Source organism: Cyphomyrmex costatus, unplaced genomic scaffold (genome assembly GCF_001594065.2).
Source record: "Cyphomyrmex costatus isolate MS0001 unplaced genomic scaffold, Ccosl1.0 scaffold120, whole genome shotgun sequence".
In the NCBI taxonomy this organism is placed as follows: Eukaryota; Metazoa; Arthropoda; class Insecta; order Hymenoptera; family Formicidae; genus Cyphomyrmex; species Cyphomyrmex costatus.
In genome coordinates, this window is record NW_017275174.1 from 854,847 (window position 1) to 868,659 (window position 13,813).

General features: G+C 33.2%; 2 protein-coding genes across 3 annotated transcripts; both read left to right on the top strand.

Annotated features, from left to right (window-relative positions):
* Nucleotides 1-996: 996 nt before the first annotated feature.
* Nucleotides 997-9,266, top strand: LOC108778621 (mutS protein homolog 4). The gene is made up of 16 exons (XM_018545846.1): nucleotides 997-1,160; nucleotides 1,856-1,923; nucleotides 1,997-2,145; nucleotides 2,299-2,492; nucleotides 3,025-3,146; nucleotides 3,226-3,443; nucleotides 3,612-3,806; nucleotides 3,891-4,077; nucleotides 4,162-4,301; nucleotides 4,367-4,470; nucleotides 4,816-5,035; nucleotides 5,114-5,215; nucleotides 5,471-5,584; nucleotides 6,311-6,519; nucleotides 8,096-8,291; nucleotides 8,376-9,266. The coding sequence occupies exons 1-16, from the start codon at nucleotides 997-999 to the stop codon at nucleotides 9,264-9,266; spliced, it is 3,273 nt and encodes a 1,090-aa protein (XP_018401348.1).
* A 1,328-nt stretch (nucleotides 9,267-10,594) lies between these two features.
* Nucleotides 10,595-12,311, top strand: LOC108779271 (uncharacterized). 2 transcript variants are annotated; one of them, XM_018546665.1, is made up of 4 exons: nucleotides 10,595-10,722; nucleotides 10,794-11,038; nucleotides 11,955-12,155; nucleotides 12,257-12,311. In XM_018546665.1, exons 2-3 carry the CDS (start codon nucleotides 10,816-10,818, stop codon nucleotides 12,086-12,088), a joined length of 357 nt encoding a protein of 118 aa, XP_018402167.1. In that variant the 5' UTR covers nucleotides 10,595-10,722; nucleotides 10,794-10,815; the 3' UTR covers nucleotides 12,089-12,155; nucleotides 12,257-12,311. The 2 variants fall into 2 exon arrangements, with proteins under 2 accessions (XP_018402167.1, XP_018402159.1); XM_018546657.1 differs by having other exon boundaries at nucleotides 10,595-11,038.
* The last annotated feature ends 1,502 nt before the right edge of the window (nucleotides 12,312-13,813 follow it).

A 13,813-nucleotide genomic window follows, 5' to 3' on the forward strand; every position in this document is an offset into this window, starting at 1 on the left:
TAATTTTTTAATATTTAATTATAACAACATTTTGAACGTTTTATTTTAGGAACATTTATATATAATCTCATAATATTTTTTGCTTCGTCTCTTCTTGTTGGAGAAGATTGACTATTTTATTAAAAAAAAATCGCTATAAATAGACTTCTTGGTTATAAAACAATAATATGTAAACATTAATTACACTTAGTTATGTGAAAAAAGTCAAGTAAGATTTAAAAAATATACATATGAATTTAGACGTACGCGCGTAAGAATTCAAATAAGTTACACGGCGTTATAAAATCAGGTTAAACTTCAAGTGACATTTCGAAGGATTTGATTGGCTGAATTTACCACATTATTATGAAGATAAATTCAAACGATAAAGAAATTAACTTAAAAGAATAAACGACGTTGAATAAGAGAGTGTTGATTTTTGCAACTGAATTTTTTCGACCTTTGTGTGAATTTAACACAGTGCTACCACAGAGAATAGATCTATTAAGATTTATACGGCAAGTTGCAAGATCTTTAAGATATTCCATAGAACCAGTTCGCCTCCTCGCTGTGTAAAATGAATGTGATACAGGCTGCTCCGCTGAGAGGACGGCGCGCTTATGCGAGAGGCAGAATCGTTTCAATATCGAACGCACAACGTGCCACGAATATATTTCCGAAATATCGTAAGTGACATATATCACTAAAAAATTAACGTACATCTTATTTTCACGGTTTATTGATTTATATTTAGAAAAATTAAGGAGGTTCCGTTTACTGTCGCCATGATTAAATTAACAAAAATAAGCGAAAAGAGTTTTATTCAGTCAAATGAATCTTGATACCTAATATTCTTTTCGTTTTATATACAATTTTCCAGTTTAATTAAGAGAGAGACAAAATTTGATTCAATTAAAATAAATTATCATTTAAAATATCATTTAAAATTTATATTTTCAATTTCTAATCTGATGGCTGCGTTTTCCGTTTTGTCATTCGAAACACGGTTTTTTATGGATGTACTATACTTTTACGGGCGTAGAATTCAACTCAGATTTTCTGAGACCACCGGCAAATTCTGGACCCGTAAATTCCAATGCAAAGACGCCAAGGTACAATCGCAAAGAAAACCCCATCTCTACATCGTCCTATTTGCCGAGCACTTCTCGACGTAGTGTAGGGTGAGCTATAAATCTCGTGCTTATAAGTCTCTTTTTACAAAGAAGCTGATTCCACTTGTTATTCTATTATTTGTCAAAGGACGTGTCGAAATAAATATTTTTTTCTCTTAATGATTGACTTTGAACTTGTTGGTATTCTTATACATAGTATGATTAAAGATAAATAATTATTTAAAAGTTAATAATTAAGGGAAAAAATGTTGTTTTAATATGTTCAGTGACAAATATTATAATAAAATATTATATTTTATCTTGATATTTCTAGACATTTTACATTAAGATTGAAAATTAGAAAAAAGTTATAATAAATTATAATTATAATAAATAGAGATATCATAACATATTTGTCAATAAACATGTTAAAACAAAACTTTTCTTTGTTATTAATTATCAGCTTTTAAATGATTTTATTTCTATATTCTTATACAGTAAAAAATATTTCGTATTTGTGTTGGAAACAGACTTTACTTAAGACCTAATTTTGTGTTGAATTAAAAAAATTTTTTTTTTATTTTTCTCTACACAACACAGTTTTCTGAGGGACGTTCTGAAAACGTCCTTAGGACATTTCTTGGAAAACTATATTGTATCGACACTTAGAAGAAAATTACAGCCCAGTTAATATAAAATCATTCTGTATAATCCTATTTTCCTGATATTTTTCATTAAAAAAAATATGTCTCGATATCTATTAGTTCAGCTAATCCTACGAAATCGACGCCGTTCGCCACATCCAGTAATGCGGAATCCTGCGTAGTGATTGGTGAGTGAATGTAAAATGATAAATAATGCAAGTAACGACTCTGTCTTATTCACGAACGTCTTATTCATCATAGCTTTAACTGCCGGTCGAGGAGATGCCAGAAACGAAGTCGGTTTGGCAGCGATAGATCTTCAATACCCGTGCTTGATTCTCTGTCAGATCAGCGATTGTCAAACGTATGTGAATACTTTGACGAAAATCAACGTTGTCGACCCGGTAGAAGTGAGCAATTTGAACGAAACTTTTTAAAGTAGAAGATAAATAAATTAAACGAATTAAAGAGATTACTAAGATTATTAATTCGATCGAAGAGAGAAGTGATATTTCAGAGTAATATCTTCGTCATACAAATTCTTCTTTTACTATATTTTTAAGATACTGATGCCCGAAACGATGTGCGAACATCGCAGTCGTGGGAACAAACTGTACAGATCGATCAGAGAAAAATTTCGTACACTCAACGTCACGCCGATTTCACGAGTACACTTCAATGAGTCCACCGGCATGGAACGCGTGCGGACGCTATGCACCAGGGAATATTCGACCGTGGAGCTAATAGTAAAACAAAAGTATAACGCTGTTTAATACTAATTAATTCTACATTATTTGACATTTTTTTAACGTAATTACTCGCTTGGAGTATTTTTAATATTCCAATTGCGGATATATATATATATATATATCTTAATTTTCATTATATTCTCTCTCTCTCTCTCTCTCTCTCTCTCTCTCTCTGATGCTTTGCAATTAATTAAGGATTAATAATGTTCTATAGACTTTATACTCAAAGTTAAGTGCAACATTTTTTAATTGTAATGTAAAAAAATTTGCGCTAAATATAATAATGTGCAGTAAGCCGGGAATATTCTGGATACTCTACGCGAGTAATAAAGAGTTAATCGTATAAAGCGCCGATTATTCCCGCTATTCATAATATGTTCTTATGTTTAAGATGGTTTTAAGTACAATCTTAAAGATATCATAAGCCAATCACAGAGGTGTATTAACACACACATCTTAAGATATTAATTAAGATAGATCTCAAAATAAGAACAGAGTATGAATACCGTCCGCAGCCTATCATCTATTTCGATCGTGTAGGTATTACGCTTTAGCTGCTGCTGCGGCATTACTGAAATATGTGGAGTACGTTCAGCACATGGTTTATGCTCCGAAATCGATGAGGATAGAGTTTCAAGGATCGCCGAATACCACAATGATCGGTAAATTATTAATTCGAACTCTAGTTTGGTATGAAAACGATATTGGGTGGTGGACGGCATTGCAATCGTTATTGTGCAGATATAGAGAGTGCACGAAGTCTTGAACTGGTCGTCTCGCAATCCAAGCAGACCATCGTCAGTCTGCTGGGCACGATGAACCGCTGCTTGACCCCTATGGGTAGGAGGCTCCTGCGCGCTTCCATTCTTCAGCCTTCGTGCGACGAGCGTTTAATCGCTGATCGACAATCCTGCGTAGCGGAATTAGTGGCAAATCATTCTCTATGCACCAGTCTTCAGGTTGTCATACATATAGTTTACTCAGACTGACATTAATAGAGAATGATATTTATAGTTCGTCCTTATTTTAGTCAATTTTGACATCAAGAGTATATAATATTTAATATATTTATAGTTCTTTTTAATCCAACTAGTCCAAACCATCAATTTTACCATATCTGTTCGTAGCCGGTGGTACAACGCCTGTTCGGTACGGATCGTTTGTTGACGTTGGCGATTAAACCCCTGCACGTCAATGACATGCAAAATGCGGAGCGAAATTTAAATTATGCGCTGCTCTTAAAAAGCTGTCTGGACACCGTTCCGGAATTGGAGGCGATTCTTGCAATCGGTGTTCATCCGTTTTTCATAAAAACACGAAAGGTTTATGTTCTCTAACAGCTATTAATGTTATCTGTTCACGATCCATTCATGTTGGTTACACGATCAATAATTTCGTGCTTGCAGAACTTAGGAAACTCAGAATTCCAGGTTATGAAGGATAAAATTTTAACACTGATACATGTGGATGCAAGATTCGTGAAGGGATGCACTTCCTTGAGTATGCAGCGGTGTTTCGCTATAAAATCGGGTATTAACGAGTTGTTGGATGTCGCTCGCCAAATCTATTGCGAGTTGATCAGCGACATGAAAAGTACAAACACGTTACAATAATATATTTTAAACTGTACCCTAAATGATGAAAATTACTTAAAATTTTGAACTCTATTTAAATTAGATATGGTGGAGCAATTAGCCGTGAAACACAAGCTTCCATTATCCTTAGAATATAACATAAATTTGGGTTACCATATAAATATTCTCATACCACGAGGTTCAAACATAACAATCTCGAACTTACCGGCAGAATTTATTCAGGTAATTTATTGCTAATCAACGCGAAACGTCAATAATAGCCCCTAATACTTTTCACGATTATACAGGCACGAAAGAACAGGAGGTCCTTCACAACGACAACAACGGCATTATTAACATTAAATAAACAATGCAAAAACGCTTGTGAGGAGATTTACATGATGAGTAACACGTAAGTTACTCTGCAAAACATTTGTCATAATAATTCTCTTTTCTCTTAACATGATAATTTTTCAATCTTTTACAATACACGATAAGTCGTTCATATTCCTAGTTAATTTTCATTACTTTTATAAGTATACAAAAACTAGGTATTAAGTAATTTTTATATAGGTATAATATCTTTAATATTGTATCTTTAGAAAGTATTTATAAAACTGTGTACTAAAAAAAGAAAAGGATAGAGCCAAGTACATTATTTAGCCACAGATGCTCTTAGTATTTCGAAGAAAATGAATGTGATGACATGAATAATCTAATTGTGTGTATTAAGGGTTAATGAGACAATAATTCGTAGATTGTTGACCAATTTACTGGAGGACATTCGACAACACGTCGGCTGCTTATTTCAATTAAGCGCTGATGTGGCGGAGTTGGACTTAATCTTATCGTTGGCGCAAATCAGTTCTAATCCAGAATACGTGAGACCGTCATTCGGATCGAATTTAGAATTAATAAACTCATTACATCCCATTATGGAATTATTTAACAGAGATCTTCCTGTGGCTAACGACGTGGTGAGTTGAAGGTTAAACAATTTATATCTCTCGAGAAAATGTATGATATTTTCTTATTTTATGTTAAAAAACACGCAGAACGCTTCGACTACGCATAATTTTCACCTGATAACTGGACCGAATATGAGTGGCAAGTCTACATATTTAAAACAGATCGTTCTACTTCAAATCATGGCGCAGGTGACACAAATACGCATTTACTAATTAACTCTCTTCGTATTTGTCTCTGATCATTACATAAAATATTCATTATTATGTAATATGTAATAAAACTAAAAGAATCTCTATAAAAGAATCATTTCATCTTTAGCGTAATATATCTGTATGTACAACATTCAATCAGATAGAATTTTCGCTTGACAAGAGCGTTTCGTAAAACTAGGTAATGAGCCGACATATCGGTATCTCGTACCCATTACTTGCATCTCATTGCAGATTGGTTCCTATGTGCCGGCGACGAAAGCAACGTTCCGCATGGCAGATCGCATACTTTGCAGGATTAGCTCTCGCGATGATGCTGAGCTCAATGCATCCTCCTACGTTCTCGAGGTGAACATGCGATTATGATTATAGATTTGTTGATAATTTATAGACAAAAAAATAATTTTCAGACAAAACGATTTTTCAAGGCCATATGGAGGTAATTGCCATTTTTTAAAGTAAAATTATATTATTAAAATTATTTTTTTTTTACATAATATGATTTCTCTAATTATTCTGCATATAACAGTATTACGGTCGAAAAATCAATAATTTACGAGATATTTTATACTTCATATCAAAATGTGTCAGAATAAAAATATTTTTTATATGCAAACTAAATAGAAGAATTATTTATGTATAAAAATCAAATTCAATTTTAAAAAATGGCGTGACCTCAAAAAATTGTTTTGTTCAAAAATTGATTTTATCATTATTTGTCTCTTTCTCCAAATCGCAAAAATAATTTTGTTTAAAAAATTTTTTATAAAAACCATTTCTCATTATAGTGATCAGACATTGATGACAATGCTCAATGTTATTCAACTTTAATCATTTAATAAGAATCGGTACGATAAATATTCACAAAAAGTCAACACCTCCAAAAATCAATGATCTTGACATACATATTATGTTGTCAAAGTCATGATCTTATAAGTAACCTCCAACAGGTTTTAACCGTCGCTCGTTAAAAAGTTATTATTTAAAGGTGCTGACATTTTATGAACACTTATCACCGATACTGATAATCTGCAGAGCCACGATTAAACGTAATTGATGATTTGATTGTTTCAGATGAAAGAGGCACAATACATTCTGCAATCAGTCACGCCCAAGTCTCTCGTCATACTCGACGAACTCTGCAGGCATACTACGGTCGAAGAGGGTTCTGCCATTGCTTGGGCGATATGCGAGAAATTATCGCTGACAACCGCGTTCACATTCGCCGCGACGCACTTTTTACATCTCACCGCGCTGAGCAATATGTATTATAACGTAACAAGGTATGTGGAAATCATGCACGAACACATTACACACACATATATATAATACATATATATCAATATATGTGCAATACGTCTCTGTTTTATCAATTTTATACCCACGTGTCCATGTGAAACTGGCCCCTCAATATTAAAAAATCGATTTTTTTCTTCATGCATTCATTTGCTCACGAATGCTCAGTTGGAATTTTCGTTTACTCACCCTTAGTTCAAAAGATTTGTGAACAAACGATGAGCAAACGGATGCAAAAAAAAAACAATGGTTTTTTAATTCGATACCAAAACATAATTTTCTTGTATCTTTTGAACTAAGGGTGAGCAAACGAAAATTCCAACTGAGCATTCGTGAGCAAACGATCAGCAAACGAATGCATGAAGAAAAAAATCGAATTTTTAATATTGGGGGGCTAGTGTGAAGTTGGCCCCCCAAAACTTAATTTTCGTATACCTTTTGAACTAAAGGTGAGCAAACGAAAATTTCACCTGAGCATTTGTGAGCGAACGATGAGCAAACAAATGCATGAAGAAAAAAATTAATTTTTTAATATTGGGGGGGCCAGCTTTAAACGGGTCAATTTTATGTATATTCCATCCCAAGTGTACCACTCGAAAACTTTTGGATTTTTAATTTGGCTGAAATTTTGATATATTATGGTACCCATCGCAAGAAGCTACAATGATTATTTTCGAATTTTTTTATCAACATAGTCATGAGATATGAATTTTTTTCAAAATTTGCAATTTTCAAAGAAGAGCTGCTCTGTGAAGTCAGCACCACTAAATGCGAATTTTGGTAAAATCATTATTGCATTCGTTTGTCCACTGTTTGTCCACGTTTGTCCACCCATTATTTTTATTTGTCCACCCTATTATTGTTATATTTTTCATAATAATGAAAAATAATCACTTGGGGGTACTACAATCTTTTTTTGTCTATAACTTTTTTTGGGAGGGTGGACAAATGAAAATAACGGGTGGACAAACGTGGACAAACAGTGGACAAACGAATGCAATAATGATTTTACCAAAATTCGCATTTAGGGGTGCCGACTTCACAGAGCTGCTCTGAGAAGTCAGCATCCCTAAATGTGAATTTTGATAAAATCATTATTGCATTCGTTTGTCCACTGTTTGTCCACGTTTGTCCACCCATTATTTTCATTTGTCCACCCTCCCAAAAAAAGTTATACACAAAAAAAATTGTAACAACCCCAAGTGATTATTTTTCATTATTATGAAAAATATAATAAAAATAGGGTGGACAATACAACAAACACACAATTAAAAAAAAAAAACGTTTTATTTGAATTATTTTTCGCAAAGTTATAGGCATTTGAAAATTGCGAATTTTGAAAAAAATTCATATTTCATAACTATGTTGATAAAAAAAATTTGAAAATAATCATGGTAGGTTCTTGCGATGAGTACTATAATATATCAAAATTTCAACCAAATCAAAAATCCAAAGTTTTCGAGTGGCACACTTGGGATGGAATGCCTCATATTATATAATATATAGATACATATATGTATATAAAATTGATGGAAATAATATATTTCTACCATGATCTTTCAGCCATTGTTTCGAGACGAAAACCGCGGAGTTAGAAGAATCGAGCGACTTGCATCTGATATATACTCACAAGTTGAATCCTGGAACAGGACCTACAGATCGCTATGGAATCGCTTTAGCGGAAGTATCTTCTCTACCAAAATGCGTTACAATTAAAGCGCGAGAATACGCATCCCAGCAATCCGTCGACACACAAAATGTGAGTTTAAAAATATAAACGTGAAATTATTGAACATACTTGTAAGTCATTATTAAACATCATTCGAATATTTTACCTTTTTAGAATAATTTTCGATCTATCACGAATTCTCTGTCATGGGAGAAATCATGTTACAATGCGATCGTTCAGTTACGCGCGCTTTTGGAGAATAATTGTTTCACTTTCGCAAATATAATAAGTATCATGAAACAATTGGATCTAAGCAAGCAAAGTGAGAAAACGAAAAGAGCGCAGCCAGCACAAGTTCAAGTTAAATCCCCGAAAGTAATGCAGGAATGTAGAGATCAAGAGAAATGTGAGGAAGAAAAAGGTCTTGTTGCGTCGAATAATGATTTGGCAATGACGAGGATGAAAGACTTCGTATTGTTATCAGAACCAACGAATAAAGATGAACAACAAAAGGTGAACGAAGACAAAGCTCAACATGAGCCGATGGAAATTGTCGAAAACGATAATCAGAAAATAGTCGTGTCGATACATAATGTCATAGGAAATCAAGAGGCACTTTCATTGCCAGAGACAGTCAATAGAAATACATCGACTGTTAATCCAGGTGCTTCTTTGCCACCTCTGTCGATCGATCCGCGATTTTACGTTTGCACATCGTTCGCGACGAGCACCCCGAAAACAACGTTGTCAGTTTGCGAAGCAAATCCAGGATCAAGTTTTACCGAAAACTCATCGGTAGCGATTTCTTTATCGACATCCTTTAAACCCTCTCAGTCTTTCCAATATCACGATTATTGCTTATCCGAGAAAGAATTTGACCTTACTATACCGTCTCAATCAATCCTATCAACCCCGACCGATATAGCGAAGATGTCCGCGCGGTCGAAGGAAGCGAAGATTTTTCGGCAGATCGAGTGCGATGACTTTGATGAAAACAGTTTCTTCAATTATACCCAAGTAAAATTGGATCTTTCCACGGACAATGACGTGGTGATGACAACGTAAATAAACTTGTTTTATCATGGTAATTTTATCATATCGCTGCGTTAAAAGTGATATACAAATAAAAAATTATCAAAATAATGAAAGAAATCAATTCTAGAAATTAGTATTATTTTCGTAGAAAAATTGATGTCTTCGTATAAAAAAAGAGGCGCGTCTTAAAATTAGCAGCTTTTTTCAGTAGGAATTTTATTTTTGAAATCTTGACTGGAGGGGCAGTAACCCTTTAATGAGATCGGGGTCGGATGTTTCCACGGCTTTATCTGTCAAATCGTTTTTGTATTACTATAATTATTGAAAGTTAGTTAGTAAAATTATATTTTTTATCTATAAATAAACATTTATTTATCTGTAAATAAAAAAGGAGGAAGAAAAATTTGATGTTATTATTTAATTTTTTATCCACTTTGTACACTGATGAAAAATGAACAGGGTATCGAGTTGGATCTGATTCTTTTTGAATATATTTTGCAAGCCTACCATATATCGTTAAAAAGTGAGTATACCATTTCTATAACTTTATTTTCTTTGCATATTATATTTTCAATTATAATGTATTTTTTAAAATTATGTCCTGAGTTTTCAAAATTCGAACGTTCCCACACAGCAGAAATATCCCAAATACATGGATATCTTTAAGCTATCTTTGTAATAAAATTTAGACTTTTCCACTGTATGTGAGCAACAATTCTATTAAGGCCTCCCTACACGGTCAGTAATACTGAGTCAGTATTACTGATCAGTATTACTGACAGTATGCATTAGTTTTTACAATCTTATACGATCAGGTAATATTGATAATATTTTACTTCAGTTTGACGTGATTTGACGTATATTATCATCTATGACGACATGGATTAAGGAAAAAGCATGTATTTAAATCCGAATCATCGTCAGTATTCTATGTCAACCCATTAATATTAACCATACACAATCAATAATATTGTCAATATTCGTTGATATTGACAGTATTACTGACTGTGTACAGAGGCCTTTACAGTGCAAATTTCATTTCTTATCAAAGTTGTGACATAAAAAACAATGTGTTGACAAAAATACGTTTTTCTACAAAAATAATTATCTTGTTTTTGTAAAAAATAGTATAATAGTCAGCTTTAAGAATTTTCTTGAATTATTTAAAAAATTTATTTTTTATTCAGTCTTTTATAAAAAATATGTTACTTTATTTGAGTTCATACGGTAATAAAGACATTAATTAATTGATGGTTTCGTTTTATTTATTCTCTTATCATGCCAGATAGAAAGTATGCGTGTCGATTGCCACCAAATTCACACTAACAAGCGACGAACATATGAGTGCGCGAGACGAAGACCTCCTCACAACGAAATTGACAAAATACGAAATTGACAGGTTCGTTTTCGAGAAGATACATATAAAAATTGCAAAATCGAGTAGCTTCACGTCTATGATGAAGACGAAAAGGCAATAATGATCTTCGTACGATCAATGGTTGTCAATATCGGTTTACAATATCGTAAAATCAAAGTATAAAGGTTAAACTCTATCAGGGAACGAGACTTTCACGCGAGAATGTCTACTGACCTGCTACCGGAATCAGTGAACTTGTTTCTCGATGACTTCGAGACCAGTCTCTGCCTACCTATTCTCGTGATTCTGGTGCTCTGCACTGCTCAATTCGTATTTAATCATGTCTTCGGTATCGGATGCACAATCTATCAGAGCATAAAGAAACCGACGACGGAGGAGGAAGAAGAGGAGCAGGATAAAACTAATATAATGGATAAACTTAAAGGTCTAATGTCAAGCATATATGTTCTCTATACGTGTTTCTCAAAATAGCTTATAATATATCATGGTTACGTATTAAAAACTTATACAAGGAATAGACAAAATAATGTGAGCATCTAAAAAAATATACAGTCTACTTGTTTTATTAATAGAAGTCGGCCTACCATTAGTCATTAATACAGATTTTTATCTTTAATACAAAATCAATCCTTATTAGAATAAAGTTACACACGCTTAAATAGTATAAAGACTACTACAGTGCAATATATTATATCATTCCGTTAATAGAATATCTTATAATTGCTTAAAAGCCTTAAAATATTGGAGAAAAAAGATATGTTTCTGATTCTGTTCTTCAAATTCACAAATAATATTTAAGTAAGACAATTACATTGACTAGAAAAAATATTTTGGAAAACAAAAGGCAATTTTAAAAAATAGAGTAAATAGAAAACTTTCTCCTCCAATTTGCTTGCAATATCATTTATATAAGCAATTGAAAGATATTCTACTGAAAGAATAGTATAACATTCCATTGAAAACTATTCAAGCATTGAGTAATTATTCCACAACAAGTATAAAATGTGCATAAAAATCAAATATGTGGGCCAACACATTAATAAAATAAGTGATAAAATAAACAGTGTATTTCTCCCAGGTGTTTTATATCATTTTGTTTATCCCCTGACTTTGTTTCTGGTTCGTTAAGTTCTCGTGAATATTTAACCATTCCATGAGAGTTACGTGTTTCACAAAACATGTGAAAAATCGATCGAAAAATATCTCATTTAAACGACATTTTATTCTAAATACTTGTAACTTTAAGAGGTCAAAGTATTAGCGCTGTCGCAATAATTCACAATTTTTATTTAACGTAGGCGTTCATTGATTAATACAAATCTCTGTTCTAAATCTGCTAGGAATGCTGACCACTCTAGGCATCGGAAAACCCGATACAGTGACTACGACTCCGACTAGAAATCCATTGCTACCAGATTACGATACTCGATCTCGTGAGGAGGAATGGGATTACTGTGAGGAGGATGTTGAATGAGATAATAGAACGTTCCTGTGTATACCATTACAAATACAATATAAAGTGCATAGCAAACAAATAAAAAGTATCTCAAACAATCTTTTCCTCCTTTTTAGTCATACAATTAATTTCAAATATTTACATGGAAAAGCTTGAGGATATATAAAAAGAAATATTGATTTTAAGATTCATTCACGATCATTAACATTGATAAGAGGAAACAATCAAACGTGGATTAGCCGATATTTTTATACTGCGTATCTTTACCTTCGATAAGCGTCGTCTAAGGTTCAAGTTTTAAAGCGCATGGTGGAACGTGGAAGAGAAGAAGAGAAGACTGGTCGAAGACACGAAAATGGGTCAAGGCTAACAACTCGAAGCTCTGTTAGTTTCCACGTATAAATGAAGCTTAATTAAGTCCACTTGAAAGTAATGACTACCCGCGAAAACTGTCGGGCTATTGTTCATCGGGGAACACTTTTAACGTTTCGCTACCTCAGTCTTGCTCTCCGGAAGAGTTATCAGCGAATCGAATCTGACTGATTGTTTCCGCATCGTAAAATAACAAAAAAAATGCTATAATGTACGCTGGACTATTTCCACATTCATTCATGCGACGTTTCTAAATCTAGACGGTGCCAATCCGAGACGAGGCCAACGCCTAGCGATCTCGGTGTTTTGCACCGCCTTGCATGACCTTGTAATTACAACTCGGATATGCGAAAACGTCACGTGTGAAATATCACTCTGTTGTTGAAAAACGATTTGATACGCATTCGCGCACAACGTCCTCGAGAAATTGTGTTTATACGACCGGCGGATTGCTGTTATTGCCCACAGACGCGATTTACATAGTTAACAATGAGCTATGTATGTTCAGATAAATGTATCGTTGCATTACGCGTGTATGCGTAAGATCACGTAGACTGGGTAATTCTTGGGATTCTTTCGAGGTCAAAGCACGCATATTATATTTGTACGACTGACTTTCTAACTGATCGAGGAAGGAGAACACTTGCTATTTTGCCAATAAGTCTTTTGGCAATAACATGTTCGTTTAACATATTCCAAGATACCTTTCCAAGCAACTGACAAAAGTGCGGAAATTAAAAAAGCAACACCGTCGCGTAAAAATATTATAATTTTGACCAATTAGAAAAAGCTAACTGTTTAAAAGAAACAAAGCTCAATAAAAAATAAAGCGCAAGAAGAACAAGAAGAGATAGGAAAACAGTAAATATATTACAATTTTTTTAAAAATATTACTATATATATCTCTTTTTATATTTATTATTTTTTATTAATTAGAAAAAATGTATTTACACACACACACACACACACACACACACACACACACACACACACACACACATATATACAATTTTTATCTCTTCTTTTATATATTGTTTATTTTTTACGTATATAAATATTTATATATATCTTAAAGAAAATATAAAGTTTTATCTTTTACCTACAGGAAATAACATGCATTCCGCTACTTAACGCGCAATACTAATATCGATAATCGAATATTTCTTTCGAAGGACGCCTACTTAAAATGTCCAATTAAATTAGATTAAAAAGTCGATATGGTCCAATTGCTTTTTTAATTCGTAAATCAGGTTTTTATCTGATACATCTGATAAATTTCCTTTTCTTGTTCTTCTCTTTACGTCGCATTGATAAAACGTAAACAGTTTATCGATAAAAAAAAACAATTCTCTCCTTGACTCGAATCTCAGA